This window comes from Equus caballus, chromosome X, assembly GCF_041296265.1.
Source record: "Equus caballus isolate H_3958 breed thoroughbred chromosome X, TB-T2T, whole genome shotgun sequence".
NCBI classification, from domain to species: Eukaryota; Metazoa; Chordata; class Mammalia; order Perissodactyla; family Equidae; genus Equus; species Equus caballus.
In genome coordinates, this window is record NC_091715.1 from 23,737,368 (window position 1) to 23,758,892 (window position 21,525).

Sequence of the window (21,525 nt, forward strand, 5' to 3'; positions counted from 1 at the left end):
ATAGTGATGCAATATTGAATGGATATACAAGGCACTAATGAATTCATGTCAGTCCATCCCATGCCACAAGTATCTGGCTGCTACATGATGCCCATTTTTAATGATAGCACCAGCAAGATACCTAAACCTTCCTGAATAACCCCAAGTACTGATAATGGGATTGTATATGAATATAATTTTTTTAAAGATTTTATTTTTCCATTTTCTCCCAAAGCCCCCTGGTACATAGTTGTGTATCCTTAGTTGTGGGTCCTTCTAGTTGTGGCATGCAGGATGCCGCCTCAGCATGGCCTGATGAGTGGTGCCATGTCGGCACCCAGGATCCGAACTGGGAAAACCCTGGGCCGCCGAAGCAGAGCGCATGAACTTAACCACTCGGCCACGGGGCCAGCCCCAAGAATATAATCATTATTGAAAACTATTTGTTAGTATCTGCTGAAGCTGAAAATCTACAACCTATCCTTTCCCCTCCTAGGTATCTCCCCTCCTAGGCAAGAAATGTACAAAACACGTACAAGAATGTTCACAGCAGCACTATTGGTAGTGGCCCCAAGTTAAAAACTACCTAAAAGTCTATCAACAGTAGAAGGAATAAATAAATTGTGGTATGGTTACCTAGTGGAATACTTTACATCAATAAAAATGAATGACCTCACAATAATATGAATGAATCTCGTAAACATAATAGATAAAAGATACCAGACCAAAAGAGTACATAATGTATGATTTAATTTATCTGCATTTTTAAAAGAATAAGAGTAATCAGTGCTGTTGGAAATCAGGATGGTGGTTACGTTTGCTGAGGGGAGAAGTGATGGCAAGGTACCGTGAAGAAGCCTTCTGGGATGTTGATAGAATGTTCTATTTCTTGATCTGGTTACTGGTTACATGGGTATGTTCAGTTTGTGATGATTTATCCAGATATATACTTACAATTTGTGTATTTTTCTGTTATATATTTTCCTTCCATAAGAAAATTAAGTTCTTGAAGGGTTTTGAGATTAAATATGGTAAATTGAGCCCAAGTGTTTATCTGTGAACCTATTAGTTTCCTAGGGCTACTGTAACAAATTACCACAAACTGGGTGGCTTGAAACAATAGAAATTTACTGTTTCACAGTGCAGAAAGCCAGAGGTCCAAAATCAAGGTGTCAGAGGGGTTGTTTTCTTTTGGAGGATCTAAGGGAGAATCTGTTCCATGTGTGCTCTCCTAGCTTCTGGTGGCTGCTGGCAATCGTTGCTGTTCCTTAACTTGTAGACATATCACTCCAATCTCTGCTGCCTTCTTCACATGATTTTTCTCCTGTATTTCTTCTCTATGTCTCTGATAATGACACTAGCCATTGGATCTAGGGCCCACCTGGGTAATTGAGATTTTTAATTTAATTACATCTGCCAAGGCCCTTTTTCCATATAAGGTCACATTCACAAGTTCTTGGTGGACATATCCTTTGGGGGACCACCATTCAATCGACTATAGCGTTCCTTCTCAAAACTCCACAGAAATCACAGAAAGAAAAATATGAAAATACTACATAGTCAAGAAAATATGAGAAGAGTGGAAAACACGAGAGATATTTTCAAGATTTTGAAAGATGGAAAGTGAATATTGGTTGATTTAGCAGAGTACAGGAAATTAAAATTGGGTGCCAGTAAGAAACAACTCCAAGCAGGCTCAGGATTTGGAGACACCACATACTTCTGGATGCAGGGGTAAGGAGTGGGGCTGAAAATACTATGTGTGGTTGAAAGTCTATATAAGGATGTTAAAGCCTCAGATAGCCTCCCTCACCCAGGGCATCCGAGTGACTAATCATCCCATACCTAGGCAGAAAGAAAATGAACAATAAATATAAAAGAGAAGAATCAAAGTGGCTCTGGACTTGTAGACATGAGGAACTGCTGAGGAAGGGGGTGAGGCACTGTACTGAAACAAAGGGATTAAGAAACACTCTATATTTTGAATGGTACAGACTCCTTCTTTTCACCCCTTTATGCTTATCTACCAAGACACGGGCATTTGGGCTGCTTCCCTAGTCAGGAGACTGGAGGATTCTTCTCTGGGGAGAACTCTGCAGCTCAAGAGAAAAGACCTGCTTTTGGCAGGGTTATCTCCAAATTAAAGGACCAATACTTCCCTGATCACATACACTGAAGTCCAATTTCGATAACCCCACCGTGCGCACAGAGCTTTCATTCAGCTTTTCAATATCTCACTTTTACAAAGCAATGGTCAGCCAAGAGTTACATGATATTTGAGGGAAGCTCACAATATAAAAGACAGACATTTTTTTAAAAGCAGCATGCAGATAAAAAGAACTATGAGGAAGCAATGACTGTTCAGGGAGATGAAAAATTCAAAAAATTATAATGAATATTCTCAAATACATTAAAGAAGCAATTTATAGCATCCAAGATGCTATAAAAATGGACATTCAGGGAACTCATAAGAACTCTTGAGAGATTAAAATATTATAGCACAAATCTCCCAGAACGTAGAACAAATTATCAAAGAGATGAGAAGAGTTTTTTCAAAAAGGGATCAAATATTTTACAGGAGGTCTAATTGGAATTTTAAAGAGCTGGAAGAAATGGATAAAAAAAATAGAGAAGAGGAAATTATCAAGTAAGTAATGCAATAAAGTTTTCCTCAATTGATGAACTTAGTTTCCATATTTAAAGGGTTCAACAGGTGACCAGCAAAAGGAATTCAAGATGATTCATGTCAAGGCATATCAGCCAGAAATTTTAGGACACCGAGGGTAAAGAGTCTAAAGACTTTGCAAAAGTGGGTAGAGGACGGTCACGTTCAACGTCCCCGGGATCAGAATAGCATTGGACTTCTCAAGAGCAATATTTGAAGCCAAAAGTCAACAAAGGAATGTCTTCAAAATTTTGAGTAAAAATGACTGATTGCTTTCCACCTACAATTCTATATCCAGCCAATCAATCAACTAACCTGCAAGAACAGATATATAGAATTTTTCAAAACTACATGGTCTCAAAAATATATCTACAATATACCCTTTCACAGGAAGGTCCTGATGTTTTACCACAATAAGTGAGTAAACCAACAAAGAAGGCTTGAGAACCAGAAAGCAGAGTACACATTGATGAGAGAGCGAGAGAGAGGTGGGGGCGGGGCAAGAGAGAAAGAAGAGAAAACCTCTTGAGAGAAATATATGGCTTATGAGTAATAAAGAAAACAGAAAAATGAAAATATAGGAGAAAATAATTTTCAGTGAAAGAAGCCAATAGGAAATTTAGATAATATACATGTAAATGGAACACTCCCGCATTTGCTATGTTTCTGCCTTTTCCATTTCTTCAATTGATATGCACTCTCTCCATCCTCATTGTTGATACACTAGTTCTTAAAAGACTCCATTCAAAATGTAATCTCTCCCAAAACGCAGGAGAATATCTATATTTCCTTGGTTAAGGAAAGCTTTCTTAACATAGACACAAAATACAGCCGTAAAAATAGAAACTAAAATCTGACCACATTGTAATTTTAAACTCTTATAAAGCAAAAAGAAATGGTAAACAAGTTTAGGAGGTAAGTAACAGAGTGGAAAATTGTATTTCCAATGGAATTCCAAGTCAATAAGAAAGATATAAAATATAATAAGGTAAATTCATGCAAAAAATGGTCAAAGTTATAGCATATAATTTATAGGTGAGAAAATCCAAATATGAGAGAATAGTCAGCTTCACTTTTATTAGTGAAAAACAAATTAAAGACAACAATGAGTTACTATTTTTACCCATCAGATTAATTTTAAATATGTAATTAGAAAATCTGTTTATCAAATATTAGGAAAGATGTGGAAAAAAATTTTGCTCTCACATGCTGCTTGTAGAAGTATAAACTGGTGCAGCCATTGTAGGGAACTATTTTGCAATAGCCCATAAAATTGAAAAACTGTATGCCTTATTACTAGGATGAATATACAAGTTATAGTTTAATTCAGGTCATCTTTGAACATGAAATGGGATGCTATTAAATTTGATGCCAAAACAAATGTGTAAACTGGGATTATCTCAGCCCATCTGGTTATAATGTCACCCTATGTATGACCCACTTTGTGTATAGACCCTAGATAATCCCTTACCTGTGTAAGCTATGTGTGTGTAAAGCTACTTTTTGCTGCATAATTTATAACAGCAAAAAATTAGGAAGTCTGTCAAACGGGAACTCTATAACTAAAATGTATAATACAGAATAGTAGATAGCAAAGAGATGAACTAGACTTCTCTATGTATCAATATCAATAGATATCCAGAACGTAAACTTCAAATGTGAATAGAAAATTCCAGAATGTTATACACAAACGTATATATATTTATATAATGTTACTTGATATAAGTGGATTATAAAAATGGAATGGAAAAATACATCCCCAAATTATAATAATGGTTGGTTCGGGCAATTGGGAAAAGGAGTCCTGGTCATGGTTTTTAAGGGGAATTAAGCTATATTAAGTAATGTCTTATTTCTTGAAAAATAATTTGAAGCAAATATGACAGATGTTAAAGTTGATCTGTATCGGGGGAGGTATATGTATATGTTAAGAACTATTATTCTGTGTATTTTTAGTGACTTTTTTATTTCTCAAAATAAAAACAAAATGACACTTCTTCCATGAAGACTCCATTGATCTCTTTAAGCCGGCCATCATCTCTGTCACTCCTCTTTGTGCCTCTAACACTCTATAGCTCTCTTATAAGAGGCTATTCTCTTATTGGGTTTGTCTCTTCCATTAAATTGAAAAATTCCTAATTGAGAGAATGGTACCTTGTCCCTTTTTTATCCCTCCACAACACCTGGCCAGGTATGTGATACACAGTAAACACTCAATAAGACTTTATTAAATGAAATACAGAAAGAATGGGATGGTTTACATAGAAACACTTGCCTCTTTTTAGGCGACTCTAGAAAAAAATTTTTTAGCTTTTTCATGCTTTCTTTACAAAATGGACCTATGTTTTGTGCCAACTTCTATTGACATACTTTTGGAATACATCTCTAATAAAAGTGAAAATATAATGTTTTATATTTCTGTGCTCCTTAGCATGTTGAAGATGCTCCAGAATCTAATTACCAAATAAACCTAGGCTAGGATGGTGGTTAATAGGACCTGCTTCCATTTTTCCTCTCATAAATATCTAGTGTTTATCCTAATGCTGAGTTCTAGACTGTTGAATAAAATGTTGCATTTTTCTTGGTTATTCCTTTGTGTCACTTTGGCTCTATTTGCCACGTTAGTAATGTTCACTTCTGCCTGTCAACACCAATTAACAATTTCCGAACATCTACTGGGTCCACAGCAGAATTTCAGTTACCTGCTGCTCATTTAGAGTCTAGTTGTTAAGCAAAGCTTGAATACAATATGGCATTTGCTTTGCATTTTTTTTAATGTCAAGTTTCATGGTTTCAGTTTTTCCACTCTCATAAATAAAACATATGCTTTTATTTTTTTCAGTTATGAGAGTTTGTTCTGTTGAACAATGCCCAACTCCCAAATGAATACTTTTGAAAATACATATGGTGGCTATATAAGTACATATGTGAATTCATTTGGCTCCACTGTGAATGTATTAAATGTGCTTTGCAGAGGTATCTTTTATCAAAAGAGCTGTTAGTAAGTGAGGACATCAAGTGTGCTTGCTCATACATACATAAGATGCTAAATTTAGGTTTGAATGCTAGCTTTTAAAATTTCTTTGCCCGCTATTTATACTAAAAGGATGCCTTTATTCTTGAAAGTGAAATATGTTTTTTCAGAATACTTTTCGTAATTTTTTTTAGCTTCTTTTCTTTGTTTGCAGGTTTTTCTGCTTTTTCAGACTTAGGACCAGACACGCCCAGCTGCAATTGGCCCCTTCAGTCATTATCCGGCTTTCCTGTGAAATAACACTTTATGTGGAGTGTGTTTTCTTAGCCGGTTGGTTCCTGTGATTGCTGGGCTCTGTGCACTGTGTGATGTATCTTGCAATTAGATCTGACTAGTTATCATGGCACTTTGAAAGTGTTGTTTTCAGGTACCCTTTTATACATACACACAAAAGATATGCTGATGATAGCACTGACTTTTCAGAGTGATCTTTTCATTATAATTAGCATTAAAAAAAAATCCCTGAGTGAAATATACAATCCCCGCATGGCTTTGATGCTTCTGTAGTTAAGAAGGGCAGGAACAGCCTTGGGGAACGCTTGCTGACTTGGCAGCATGAAGCAAGTCACATGCACCTCCGGATGAGCAGAAAAGCAAGCTGATTTCATTCATTTTACCCCCACCATATTACATGGACTGGCTGGTCAGTTACTTGCTCATGTTGTCAAACCTGACGCTTAAAGACAGTTCATCTGGCTAAAATTCAAATACCATATACCCAGAGTTTGAGATATGCATCTAAAGTGGCCAGGGTTTTAAGGCAGGAGCTATATTATAGGTGCCTGGCATTTTGCAGGCTCTTATGAGCACACTGCTAGGCATTCAGGTATCAGAAGGGTTTTAGAAATCCTGCTCAGCCCCTGGCATTTTTTTTGGCCCTCTCTAGATCTCTAGTCCAGCTGTTCAATGAAAAGAAATGAAGCTGAAGAGGCATCAGTGTGGCTACAGCTGGTGCTATGGAGGTCAGCGTTATGCTACCAGATAATGCACACATTATTTTTACTCATGTGGAAGCCTGCCTTGCTGTGTATTTCTAAGGCTGTCAGAAAGATTGATTCCTGAAATATTTTGAAAAAATGCTAAGTACTAGCTACTTTGGGTATTTACCCTGGGGCATTGCAGCTGCCTGGCATTGCCATGTGGCAGCTGAACAGTAATCGCTGCTATTTCTCTGATTTGTTTGTGTCTTTGTCAGCATCTGAGAGGAGGGAGGTTCAAGCCCAGAGTGAGGCCCTCGCTCCCCAGTGATCTCATCCAGCCCATGGCTTTAAATACTCTGAGTTGCTAATGACTCCCAAATTTATGTCTCTGGTTCTGATGTCATCCCTGCATCCTAGGCTCATATATCCAGCTGCCTACCAAATAGCTCAGATTTGATGTCTAAGAGGTATCTCAACCTTAAAATGAACAAAACCAAACTCCTGATCTGTCTACCCATACGCACCTCCCAACTGCTCCTCCCGCCATCTTCCCATAGCAGTAAATGGCAACTCTTTTATTGTGGATGCTCCAGCCAAAGCTTTGCAGTCATCCTTGACCCCTCCCTTTACCTTGTGTCCCACATCCCAAGGAACCACCTTGAAAGCAGATTCAGTACCCGAACACTTCTCTGCCACTGCTGCTGCTACCTTAATCCAAGCTGACCAAAAATCTCATCAACTATTGTAATTGCCTCCTAACATATCAACCTGCTTCCCCCATCCCAACAGTGTATTTTCCCACAGCAGCAAAAGTGAATCCTAAAACACAAATTAGATCATGTTATTCTCTGCTAAGAAATCACCAATGACTTTCAATCTCAAGGTTCAAATCGAACATGCAAAGCCATGAGTGATCTGGCTCTCTGATGTTTCTCTAACTTCACATCCTTCTGCTCTTTCCTGAGCTTATTTCTTCAACTCATTCCCCTGTATACACAATAGTCTTTTCACTGCTCCTCAAATATTCCAGGCATGGTCCCAGCTAAGTGTTTCTGAACTTGCTCTTCTCTTTACCTGGAAACCTCTTCTCTTTGGTATTTGCACAGCCTATTTCCTCACTTCCTTTAGGTTTTCACTCACATGGCTTCCTATCAATATGATCTTCCCTCACCAGGCTGTGTAAAACATAGCACTGCCCTCAATGGTCTCTTACGTTGCTATATTTTCTTAACAGCCTCTATGCCTTTCCCCCCTGCATGCAGGCTTTGTTTTGTTCACTGCCAATTCTCCAGCACTAAGAACAGTGCCCAGGGCAAAGAGCTTTTCAATGAGCATTTGTGGAAAGCATACCCACCTGATTCTTCTTTCTATCTTCACCAGCTGTAAAATGATACTTAGAATACCTGGTTCTTTTTTTATTTTCATGAGAATAGCTCTGCAATATCTTAAGCTCTTCAGTAGAAAAGCCCGTTAAAATCCAAGACCTCATGGAGATTGTTCCTTCCTCTCTGACTTGACTAGTCCATGAAACACATGCTTCTGGAAGCGGGGGCTATGAAAAGCAGCTCTTGCTTCATCTTTCATTCCTTGGATGGCCTAGCACTTAGTGCCATAGTGATAGTGCCGGGATAACAAAGATTTTTCCAATTATCTAAAATCATTGTAAAGACATCTCATGGATCTTGGGGAAAAACTTGAAAGTTCACAAACACATGAGTGTTAACAATTTCTTAGACTTGCCACTTGCTTCCATCCATTTCTCAAATAACTGCAGTGACTGCAACTCATCTTCTGTGTCCACCACGAACAACTCACCTTTCTTGTTGCTCCTGTCTTTTTGTTTTAAAGAGAAAGAAGTAGGACATCTTATGTTCTTTTCTCTTACAAACCTGTCCTAACATTTCTGACATTCTGCTTTATGATTTAGTTAGATTTCAGAAGTGAGAGGGATAGTTTTGTTCTGTATTGCCAGTGAGTTTGCTAGATCTTTGGGGAGCAGGAACCATGAAATTCAATATCAGTGTTTGTTATAATAGCAAACTTCTTGCCTGTGTTACACAATCAATGATATCTGTCAGTTCAGGTTTTAGCCTTTTTCGAATATCTTTGACAAATACAAACCTGATTAGTGATTGTTTTTCAAGAGGACAAGCCACCATACTTCTCTGATAGTATTGGACCGGATATCAACTAAGGCACCGATTTCAAACTGATGTGCAGTGACACACAGTTGTATCCCAAATGGATTTCAGGTGTGCTAAGATAATGACTCCTCTAAGCTCTCAGGGACAGCTGGACCCCCTAGACCAATCACTTCTGACCACAAGATTGTTTACCCCAGCATGCCCTACAAATATAATTTCCAAATGTGTCATGGTATGAGAAAGGTTCAGAATAACTCTAGTCAAGCACTGCCTAATAGAACTTCCTACAGTAATAGAAATGTTCCAGATCTGCTTGTCCAATAAGGTAACCACAAGACACATGTGGTTATTGAGCTCTTGAAATGTGGCTAGTGCAACTGAGGCTAGTAGCTACCGTATTGGACAGTGTGGCTCAAGTTTAAACTCTAAACTGTATAATCTGTTAGGTACCATAGATGAAAAATAAGCGCAATTTATCAATTTATCAGGCTCAGCAAATATTAATTTGAAGAGTTAACAACCTATAGTGGGACCAGCAAGCGCAAATTAAATTAGTAGAGCACTAACTTGAGAATAACAGGCATCAAAGCAGAACCTAATCTTTTAATGTGGCTAACACAGTTGGATATTTGCTGGCTGACTCTAGCTGTGTTCTCTTCCTCTCTTGTTTTCTTTTTGTTTGATGATGTGGCAAATGACAGTGCTGTTGCCTCAAAGTGACTTCAAAGTCACACCTGCTGGCCTCACCTTATTGAGTTCAGGTGAATTGTGGCATCTACATTGTTCTTCTAATGCAGCCTGGAGCAATCTAATAATTTGCCTTTGGGTCTTACAGACCATGTGGTGTTTACAACCCACCTCTCCATCTTAAATGATCTGACAATCATTGATGAGGTCAGTGCTCTGTGGTTAGCAATGTGTTTATACTAGGTTAATCAGTATGGAATTACCTGTTGCTCACAGCCATTGTCTTTGAAGCCTTGTTTAATCCAAGCAAGAGGATTCTGGAGTATATAGATTTGTGAATCAAAATTCACAACCTAATTCCAATTTACAAGGAGGAAAAACAGGTTAGAAAACCTATTGTTTATTTATAAATTAATCCTAGGAGATAACTAATGTCTTGCCTTCACCTCATGAGTCCTATATCTGTTAATTCTTTCAATAAAATGTATTTGGAGATGCCTATCCCCATATTTCTCAGGATGACTCTGATCCAGTGTGTCCCACTGCCTCATTAACCTGTCTGCTTACATGATGTATCAAGTCCAGCTCTGTTTCTTTATTCATGCTGCTCCCTCTTTTTGGAATGATCCATCCGTCCTTTCTTCTCAGGTACATTTCAGCCTTGCTTCTGGAGGCATCCAAATACCTAATACTAGTGTTAATGCACACTAGCATTTATGCAGCACATTTTCTGTGGTAGGCATAATACCAGCTCCCCTTACCAGGTAGGTCATTTAAACTTCACAAGCCTTTAAAAGAGTGACTTTTTTTCAAGAAATATATTTGATATCTACTTTACAGATGAAGAAACTGAGTTTAAAACATGTGAAGCAATTGTATAAAACAATTTTGTAATGAAGCAGAACCAAAGTTTGAACCTAGGACTTCATAATTCTAAAGCCTTTGATTTTTCCATTGCAGATAGAGTAGACAAAGAGGTCTATTAAAGGATTCTAATAAAGGAGTCTATTAACTCTTAACCTTGTACTCACTTGGAACACATTTTATGGCTTTATGACTTCCTTGCTTGGCTTCTTGATTTCCAAATCTTGTTTTCATTGTGCTGTCATCTTACTTCCTACCTCATGGTGCCTTCCCATACCAACAGAAAACTAATTATTTGCCAAGTGTGTGAAAGAGAGCATGGTGGACAGGAAAAGTCTCAGTCCTTCCTGGATAACCTGGTTCAGGTACAATTATCCACTGCACCTATTACATGTCCCTCATCCATGAATCTCTCTCCGGTTAATATCCTATCTCTTCTGTCCCTTAACTTAGAACTGCAAAATCATCCATAGCCAGGACTATATACTTCACCTTATTATTAACTAGTGTCTTTCATTTGTTGTTGAATTATTGGTCATGTCTCTTCAATCAGAGTGTAAATTACTTGTGTGTGGGTATCTTGACTTGTACTTATTTGGCCTTGCCCTGTGGCACCAGCCCAAATGCTAGGCTGATCACTGGCAGTTCTTACATATTGTGATTGAGTGACTAATTGTCTTCATCTTTACATTACAAGTGGACATTACATTATAAGAGAAGTCAAAAAATTAAAAGTTATTCCCCAGAAATGAGTAACATAACTGAATATACTAACTCCTGGTCATAAATCACTTAAAGAAAGATGGCATATTTCTCATATAACTATACAAATATCTGGTACTTAATATTTTTCAAAGGGTATTGACACTTATTTTCTGGATTCATGTAGTGTATTTTCCAGATGAGTACATTTTCTAAAGTAACTGAAGCTTATCTCATTATCCATCAAAAATATATTTTAATGAACAGTTTTGAATGCAAATCCTTAGAAAAAAAGGAGCATACAATTACTGCCTTTTAAAATAGGATGCATGAAATACAGTTAAATTTTCCTTGACTAGTCATTCTACAAAATTTTTTTGAGCATTCACAATGTTCTACCTGTTATGGATAACACTAAAAACATTAGGGATATGAAGTTTAAAAAAAATGTTTTTAAACCATCATAATCCCTGTTCTCAGTGAGTTTATAGTCTCAAGGGGAAGTCAGATGTAGAGAAGGGAAAGTTACAACCCAGCCTCTTAAAGCCTGGACAGAAGTAAGGCAGTTGTGTTTTGAGGCCCCAACAGGAGTCAGGAAAGTTTAGCCTAAGAATTGACACCTGTGGTAGTTATGGAAGGTGAGTTAGGATTTAAAGAGATGTGATAGGGCATTCCAGCAGCAGCAAAAGAGGCACGTTTCAAAAGAATCCAAGAGAATGGTGAATTGGGGAAATGGTGGAATTTTCAGTGTACTTGATGCAGAGCAGCCTGAGACTAGTTCCAGACTTTACAGGAGCGTAAACAATTCACAATGGATCATTTTTCTTCCCTGCTTACAAACCTCCATTGATCCAATATCAGCTACTGAATAAAAGTCTTAGCTTGCTAAAATACAAGAAATGTAAGCAAGCTCAGCCCAGATGAGCAAAACCACGCATTTGACCTGTAGTTGACCACAGATGCATGAGCAAGCTGAGCAAAGATCATTCAAGCTTAGGCTGGATCAGCTGAACCTCCCAGCTGTCTTGTAGACTAACGAATAATACTAAACGGCCACTATTTTAAGCTACTAAGATTTAGGGTAATTTGTAAGTCAGTAATATTTAACTGACAAATTGTATTAGTGTTTTTCAATTCTCTTTTCCTAAAGTAAAATGCCTTTGCTATATTTATTATAAACAGAGAAATGCGAAGATGTAATAGAAACAAATTTTGCTGAGCAAATAGAGCTGTGGTATTGCTTTGAGCTGGCATAGATGCAATTCAATTTAATTTCATTTCTTGTGATAAACTTGGCTCAAAATTTATAATTTATACTACACTATTTGGACATATGTAGATGTAGGCACATATTCATGCTATATATAACACTCAAAAAATTTACCAAATCCTAAAGTTTTTATATCCATGATATTTTTTAAAAATATTTTTTTATTTTGGACAATTTCAAGCATAAAAGACACAAAAATAGAGAGAATAGCATAATGAAATTCCATGTACCCATCGCTAAGGTTCAGTAATTATCAGCATTTTGTATATGTTATTGTTGGTAATAGGCTTTTGTTTTGGTATTTTTTTCTTTTCTTTTGACGATATGAGTGGTGTGCAATGCAACTAAGAACACATTTGCAGTTTGTTCCTGCTTTGCTGAAAAGAAAATTCTTGAAATGACTAACCTCCGTTTGTTGCCAAGTAACTCTTGGCTATGCACGGATAGCAAAAGTAATATAACAGCATTCGCAGCATAATTAGATTTGAATAGCAAGTTTTATTTAAAGAGTGCCTGATCTTATTGCTCATAGGCATGCTTTTCTTTCTTGGGTTTTTTTTCTTTTGGTAGTAATCACGTTTTTAATGACTTGAGATAGACTTTCATTTTATGAAACAAATAGAAAACTGCCATAGGAACTCTTTAGTAAGCTTTTAGACATTGTTGAAGCTGCTTAAAATCCTTTTAGGTAGGAGGTTATTATTTGTTAAATAATCATTTTTATAAAATGACCTGTGAAAAAGATAATTCCCAACAGTGTTACTTGGATGAATGATAACAATTAATCTCAACAGGAAAAAGTGATGATGATGTAGGCAAGGAAGTTATAGCTGCTCCATTTGTTGAATAAGTGAATGAATGGAAGTTTAGAGTTCTGTTCTTTTACTGTACCAGAATAGAGAAAACAAAATGCTTTCCTTCCAGTCTGCTTTCCAGATATATTTCTTGGGAAGGAAGGAAATATGAAATGAGAGGAGAGATGGACAGGGAGGGAGGGAGAGGAGAAAAAAGAAAGAAAGGAAATGAGGGAAAGGAAGATAGGAGGGAGGGTAAACAGAGAGAAGGGAGGGAAGAAAGGAAGGGAGACAGGCTAATTATTTGGAGGTATATTTCTTTAATCAGTAATGCTGTTAAATATCACAGTCAACCTGTAATTCAACACACAATATTTATATTACTATTATATTTAAATTTCTATAGAAGTTAGCTTAGATTCATAGAATCTCAAAGGAACCTGTCTCTTAGTGCAACCTTATCATTGACAGAGGTCAAGAAAGTTAATGCAATTGCACAAGGTGAATATATCAATTTTTGAAAAATCTGCTACTATTGTCCCATAAGAAGCTGACCGCCAATGAAGTTTAACTCATCTGGAATAATGTAGTAATGTAGTAATAGTAGAACTGTTTGTTGAATTTATGTTTCCACATTTTACGCAAAAATGTTACTTTTGTTATAAAATGTAATTCTAAAGGACATTGCTAATATTTTATACACTTGATACAAAAATTTTAAATTTTTAGTTCATATTCATAAATCTTGAATTTCAACGGGGAACATGCTTATTAAGGGTCATTTTCTATTTGGTAACAGTTTTAATGGGATTTCTAGAATGCTGACTTTTTTTTGGTCCACTATCATAACGAGACCTTCAAATTGTATGTCATCATCAAGTCCTGGTATCATTAATGGGTTCTGCTTATGAGAGCCAATGACAGATATAAACATCCGTTCTAATTTTAAAAAAAGCAGTGTCAGACCTATTCAGATTCTACAGTAAAAGCTTCACTATTGTCAAATACAGGCTAGTCCTAATCAAGTCCGTTGAATTCACACAGACTATTCCATCTCTCTGTTTCCAAATTCTATCAAAATATTGTTTCCCCCTAGTCTGCCCCATATCATCAGAAACTCCAGGCAAAACAAGGTGTCTAGTAGAAACTACACTGGAAATCACAAATGTTGAAAAGCAGTCTACAGAAGTGGAAAGCGTGTGACCATAAAATCAGGTGATGTGGGTTCCAATCTTTGCTTCTCTTCTCACTGGCTATTCATTTTGACTGAAGTTTCTAGATCTTTTCATTGTAGCAAACTGATGGTCAAATGAAATAAGGTAACTATACACCCCAAAATATAATGCAAGTGTTAATTTTTCCTACACATATGCATATATGCTTATTTGAAATCTTATATTTATGTTCTTGTGTCTTAAAATCCTTAAATTTATGCTGAGAGTTCCAGCTAACATCATGTCAATTTTACAGTTTGTGAATGAAATTAAGCATAGTGTGCTATGTTGACTTTTCATGATAAATTGAGACATTACATGGGCTACTTTGTTTTTAATCCCTGGCTAGCTCCCTTGAATACTTATTGTCACTTACCAAAAATAAAATATTTTTAGGCTACCTTCTTTTGGTAAATACATGTTCAGTGATTACAAACAACTTCCATATTAAGTGAAGTATAATAGTATTAGGAAGTTTTTGCTGTAAAATAATTCTGTAATATTTCAACAGCTAAATGTTTTAGAATACATTAGAATTATTTCTGCAGTACTGGAATGCCTCTGCTGTTCTGCATTGCATGGTTTATTCTATGTCTTTAGAGAAGAACTTCTTAATATTTAGTTGTTTGGGTGGCAGCAAGAGGCCTTAGTGGTGGTCATTCTTCCTATGGGGGTTTGGAAGGAGGAAGAGAAGGTTACTCATTCTTTATATAGACTCCCAATTAATTCTTCTCACTTTGGCCTCCCATCTCTCCCCTGCACCCTGTCATACATGGCCTTTCTGGGTACTAAACCTACACAGAATTTCATGTACCCTCATGGCTTCCTTCATGGCTGCGGTCCATTCTATGATAGCCCAGAATGTAACATCCTCCATCATTTCATCAATCTCCATGTTTCCAATAGCTTTCTGTCTACCGTAAAATTGAAGTCTCTTGTTCAATTCAGGCTTGAAATATAGGTAATAAAACCACTTTTCATATATGGTTATCCTAGGGCACGTTTTCTCAACCTCAGCTCTATTGTTATCTGGGACTGGATCATTCTTGTGGGGGGCTTTCCAGTGCATTGTAGGAAGTTAGACAGCATCCCTTATCAAGTAGCAACCCCCACCAGTTCTGACAACCTCAGTTGAGAACCGCTGTGAGAGCTATTCCAGTGAGTAATTTTGCAAGATTCTGTATCATGAAGAAAAAGCAAAAGAATGTAAATATCTTCTATATTGAAGTACGATATAAGTAAACCAATCCAATATAATCTGGAAGGCCATTAAATTACATTACACTACACTTTGGAAATATAATGTCTTATTATGATATTCCAAGCCAAGCAGAGAATTAAAATTTTTCTGACTTTCAATAGTAACATGGTGCCTTTTGTCTGTTCCACAATTTTCCTTTAATAAGCATTTCCAAGTAGCCTGGGATTTATCATTTTTATTTCTTGAAGACCTTTTATCTACTAATAGAATAAGAAAAAAAATGATATGCTATGATAATTTTGCTTACTTTCTCATTGCTAGGGAAGAGATACTTTCCCTCACAGGACATATAATTTCTTGGAATTGACTGTTGTCCCTAGGAGCTAATTGGTGACCGTTAATTTTTCCTTGCCTGTCAACAGAAGTGAAAACAGTAGTTGGCATGCTCACCTACTTGATTATAGCTATTACATCAATCAAAATCCTTTTCCTAGGATTCGTCATGATTTCTCTAGATAATTATATATTGTTTCATTTTCCTCACCATTTTATTTGGCTTTAGCCTTGACTACACACAAATTTATTTAAAATGGTTGAAATCAGTCATGCAATCAGTTAGAATTCATTCCCACAACATTTATGCAAAATCTACTGCAGCAATTGTTTCAAAAATAAAATTCAAAAATATTAAACCACTTTTATATATTCAGTCTACCCACAATCTCTTTTGTTTGCCCTCTGTATTTTTCTCAGCTCATGTGGTTAGAGTCAGGGTGTAGTGGGTGACTGAATGTGTTCTGGAATCAGCCATAAGTCAGGATGTGGCAACCAGGGCTGCAGATAATGGAAGCTTGAGCTTAAGAGACAACTTCAGAAGGTGGCAAATGAATAGAGACCCTGAACCCCTACATTAGCTCCATTGTAATGAACTTTTCATTTAATATTCTTGAGTGATTTATTTTAAAAAACAATTATTCAATAAATAGAATCTTTTCATTCTTTATATTACCCGGCAGATTTATCAAGATATTGGAAAGTGATTAAATATAAATTCCATCACTCCTATATTAGAACAGTACTTCATAATAAATATTTTTAAAATAAGGAAAAACTAAATTAAACACCATGATTTTGAATTTGCCAATTGAATATGTTCTACATATCATTGAACAGAAGGAGTACTGGAGAATTGTTCTTAATATCTTACCTGAGAATGGCCCTGATTCTATTAGTCAGGAATAAGTTCGGGCATATATTTTTTTATTATGTATGACATTAAAGCAAAAGATAGTTGAGGTTAGCCAAAGTTTATCTCATGATAAATGATTATGGCATTAGCCTGAAATATGAAACTTTTTAAGCCATTTTCTCAGTCCTCTGGGGGACCAGAAGAGAAGATGAGTTGTGAATCAGTGGCTCAGTTTTTCAAAATATAAATCAATGATCAATAGCAAAATTCTCTAGTGTCTATGGATACAGGGAGGTGACTGAATTGATTCATAAAAACTTATCTCTTGATTCCTACTATCCCATAAAACTACCCCTCTTATACTGCCCCCCCCCATATCATTAAATGGCACTGCCATTTGTGCATTTGCTTAAGCCCATAACTGGGGACCCCCCCAAACTTCTAGATTTTCATTTACATTCCACATCAGGTCCTTCAGTCAATTTTGTTAGTTCTACCTACCAAATAAATACTTAAAGGAAAAAATCCTCCCATTTACACCACCAGCACCAATGTACCATAACCTTTCGGTAGACTGCTTCAATCCCCTCCTTACTGGGCTTCCTGCCTCCACTCTGTCTTACTGTCTCCACACTAGTCCATCCTCCCAGACTTGAGCACCAAAGTGCCAGAGTGATACTTCTGGCATATAAATGCTACCAGGGGCTCTCTCCAAAATTCTCCAGGGCATTCATATTATGTTTGGAATAAAACCCAAGTCTTTTCCGTGTTCTACAAGGCCCTGCCTGAATTGGCTGTCTCTGAACTCATTGCCACTCTTTCCTTATGTCAATATAGCTATGATGACCTGTGCTAGCCTTCAAACATGCTAAGTGCACTCCCATCTCAGGGCCTTTGCACTTGCTCTTCTCTCTGCCTGCTGTAATCTTCTTCCAAGTATTCACATGGCTGGTTTCTTCCCTTCACAGAGATATGTTTCAAATGATCTTCAGAGCAAACTTTCCTGCCCTTCCTCTCTAAAATAACACCTGCATTAGCCTCTTTCTCTTTAGCTGCTTTATTTTTTTATATTACTTATAACCACCTGATGTTATATTGTGCATGTCTTCATTTACATGGATATTTTCCTTCTCCCTCTCTGGAAGGCAAGCTCCATGAGAGCAGGAATTTTGTCTGCCTGGCTCACTATTATACTCTCTAGTAACTAGAGAAGTGCCTGGCAAAGAGGAGATGTCTTAAAAATATTCGTTGAATAAATGAATGAGCATATTTGTTTTATTTGCATTTAAAGCAACACTTATCAAACTATTTGGATAAAATGTTAAGTATTTGGATAAAATGTTAAACTAGCCAAATGATTGATTTTCCTGAATACGTGCATTTTGATAGATATGTTAAGAGTTACGTCCTTGGGAGTATTTGCTCTTTCTCTTTGACATGACTCTTAGGTCAAGGTAATCTTGTATATGGTGTTAGTTTGTTCATAAACTGCTCTCACAGCACTTCTCTGCTCAATTGCCTTGCCGCTCCTCTCTCTCTCAGGCTTCTAAGGCTCTGTGACTCTGTCATGAGTCACCATAATTGTTTGCAGCAGAAAGGAGAAATTTTGCCAATCCCAGTGCATTAGAGATAAGTGAAAAATAAAGTAGCCCTTTTCCCCCAAATGGCTTCACCTAGTACATGTTGATATTTTCTCCTGTACGTTCATTTTTTTCTCCCAAGGAACATGAGACTGTGTCTACTTTCTATAGCCCTCACAAGCTCTATGCTCCACTATTAGAAACTAATGTAAAAACATTTCAGGCCAAAGAAAGCAGAACTGAAATCCCCTTCTGAGTCATTGGTAATCCACATTCCCTTGACTTGCTAGGAAAATAGGCAGTTGTTTGTCAACTCATTTAAGTTAAAAAAAGTCGCAGACAAAACAAACAAACAAACAAAAAACCCCTTGTAAAATGGAGCATGCTGGTGGGATTGCCACAAAGCATGTTTTATTTTCAGCTGCATAAATCTGTGAATATTATTTTGTGACCAGATTTAGTTGGTAGATTTAAATAGAGTCATAAAGAAATTACCTCTGAGTATAGCACTCATCACGATGCATCATATATATGCTCTCATCTCATACATTCTTATGCATGATTCCATGTCTTATTGATGTTTTTATTTGTAACATAGTACTTATTATCTGTAGGCACTTCGTAAATGCTCTTGTAGTGAATTATGGAGTTATATAATAATTATTTATCTAGATTGTAAGCTCTATGAGAGTTAAAAGCTGTGTTTTGTTTACCTTTGAGTCCTTCACAATCCCAGTACATTGCTTGCATATCTAAAAGTCTTCAAAATATTTTTGTTGAATTGCATTCTTGAAGATAGATCAGTTCTCCTGCTGTGGAAACTAGTGGGGGAAATAGTAATTATTCTTAAAATCAGGATCTAAATGCCTTTTGAGCCCTTAGCTAAACATTCAGTTCATTATTTCACAAACAATAATATTTTTCTTATTGGGCTATATAGAATGCTAAATGCTGTTGTCCTAAACTTTGATGGGTATCATTAGAACAGACCTATTTTCCATGTACTATATCCAGGCACTTAATCTGTTATCCTATTTAATTCTCATACCAAGCCATAAGGGAAAACTATTTATGTCACATTTATATATAAGGAGACTGAGACTCAGAGACTAAATAACTTCTCCAACTTGCCAAACCAACAAGGCAGAGTCAGGAATTATTAGGCCCATATCTCCCTGAAGGCTAAGTGTACGATCTTTCTTACTCTACCATAATGCTTCTAAGAAAAAAAGCAGAGAAGGTATTACTTAAAATAGATTTTGAAAATTGTCTATGGTTTTGAAAGAACAGATTTTGTGGTAAGATGATTATAGATATCCAAGAAGTATTGAGTATTCTCAATAGTATTTTAGGGACTAAAATTACATTTTAGAAGAGTGACCGGTCAACAGAGAAAGGTACGCTCATCCTAAATATCTATCTCACATTTTTCTCCTCTTTAAGAACATTAGAAAATGTCAAGAATACTGGCCTCATTACCCTGGTCTGTTCTCACTTTTGTTTTTGGAAGACAGGATCCTATTTTTCACTGTTCCATAACCCAAGTGTACATGGAATGGGGAAAAGAGGGAGAGACTGCATCCCTTCATGATTAGTTAGGGAACCTTAACATACGTAAAGAATCAATCCTGTACACAGCTTCATGTATGCTGACTTCTAGATGTTTCTCTAACTGGCAGCTGGTAAGCAAAACAAATGTCCTTAAAATTCTGCTTCTACTCTGCAAAACATTTCTGTCAATTGGGACATATTAATAACTCTGTAACAGGGGCCGGCCTAGTGGCACAGTGGTTAAGTGCGCATGTTCCGCTTCCATGGCCTGGGGTTCGCCGGTTCTGATCCCGGATCCAGAAATGGCACCACTTGGCAAGCCATGCTGTGGTATGCAATGGGAAACCTGTCTTCAAGATGCTTGATAGTAAACTCTTAGATCTGTAGGCTGATAATTGATAAATTGATGATAGTACAGAGCAGAAATGTATGGAAGCTTAAAAATCCAAGAGTATATATGCAAATTAACAATAAGTACTATAAAATGTAATGGATAATAGTAACGAGGGGTTTTGACTAAATGGAAGGTATCATTTAAAAATATTATCTTGGATACTTATATGCATGTTTGAATTCGCAGCTTGTGCTCATTCAATGCCACATTGCTATCCCATTTATAGAAATGTGTATAAGAAATACTTAATCTAATTATTAAGTTATGGGTTTCGAGGCAATGTGATCCAGGGTATGGAAACTAGGAATGGGATTAAGAAGAATGTGAGTACATTATGCAAAAAAAATCGTTGGTATCTGTGATACATATATCATGTGTAGCTTTAATTAACACAGAGAAAATGTAGGGTACCTTTTAAAAAGGAAAAGAAGGTGCAAATTGAAAATATCTGGTGAAGCATAGTCACACGTTCTTAAGGACTGACCAATCCTGATTCTGTACTTCCACAGCCTCATGTGACTGTCAATTTAGAAGTATTATGTTTGACTCCTATAATCTAATAGTTTTTCAGCGCGCCTAAAGGTACTACCTGCAATATGTAAGTCATTACTTGGTGGAATGCTTTGACACACTACTCTGAGAATGAAAAATATTTGAGAGAACAAACTATATTCTATCCTTCAGTCCGTGCAGCATAACTATAAGTCTGTATTATTATTATTGTTTTTCAGCCCCTCTGACTGATAAGCCACCCAAGCTTTTGTATCCTGTGGAAAGTAAACTGACGATTCAGGAGACTCAGCTGGGTGAGTAATTCCTTAATTTTAGTTAATACGCTTTTCTCAATACATTCTGACAGTTAATAAGTCTAGACTGTAACCTGATGTAGTATTCTGAGCTAAGCCCATGTGTATTTCAAGGGAGCAAAATTAGAAAATACTAGCTAACATGGCCCATTCCACCCCCTGGACTTCCTGCATTAGGACCACGCTGGACATATGGATGTAAAAACTCATGTGTTATTTAGTTATTGGGAAATGAGACAGACTGAAGGATTTACTGATGCTATTATATTGTCATTTGATAAGGATGGAATTGGTTTTAAAACAGGCAATATGGAACTATTTGACATCCATTAATATATTAAAATACAATTTTTGAAAATTGAGGGGGAAGATGCAGATTCATTAAAATAAATGTCACCATTATAGTTAAAAATCATTTTTATTTAATCAAATATAATGGACATTATGCTGGCTAAGTTATGGATAATATGTTAATAAAATATGGGCAAGTGGCTTTTGGTTAAAGGACTAATAGGTTTGGGACATAAGAAC

At 36.6% G+C, this 21,525-nt stretch overlaps 1 protein-coding gene across 1 annotated transcript in view; it reads left to right on the forward strand.

The window, feature by feature from the left end:
- IL1RAPL1 (interleukin 1 receptor accessory protein like 1) overlaps window positions 1–21,525 on the forward strand; it is a 1,275,105-nt gene that overhangs the window by 972,274 nt on the left and 281,306 nt on the right. Inside the window, exon 6 of the mRNA XM_023633890.2 lies at window positions 20,920–20,994. Within this exon, the coding sequence (XP_023489658.1) occupies window positions 20,920–20,994 (75 nt within the window). The remainder of the gene's footprint in view (window positions 1–20,919; window positions 20,995–21,525) is intronic.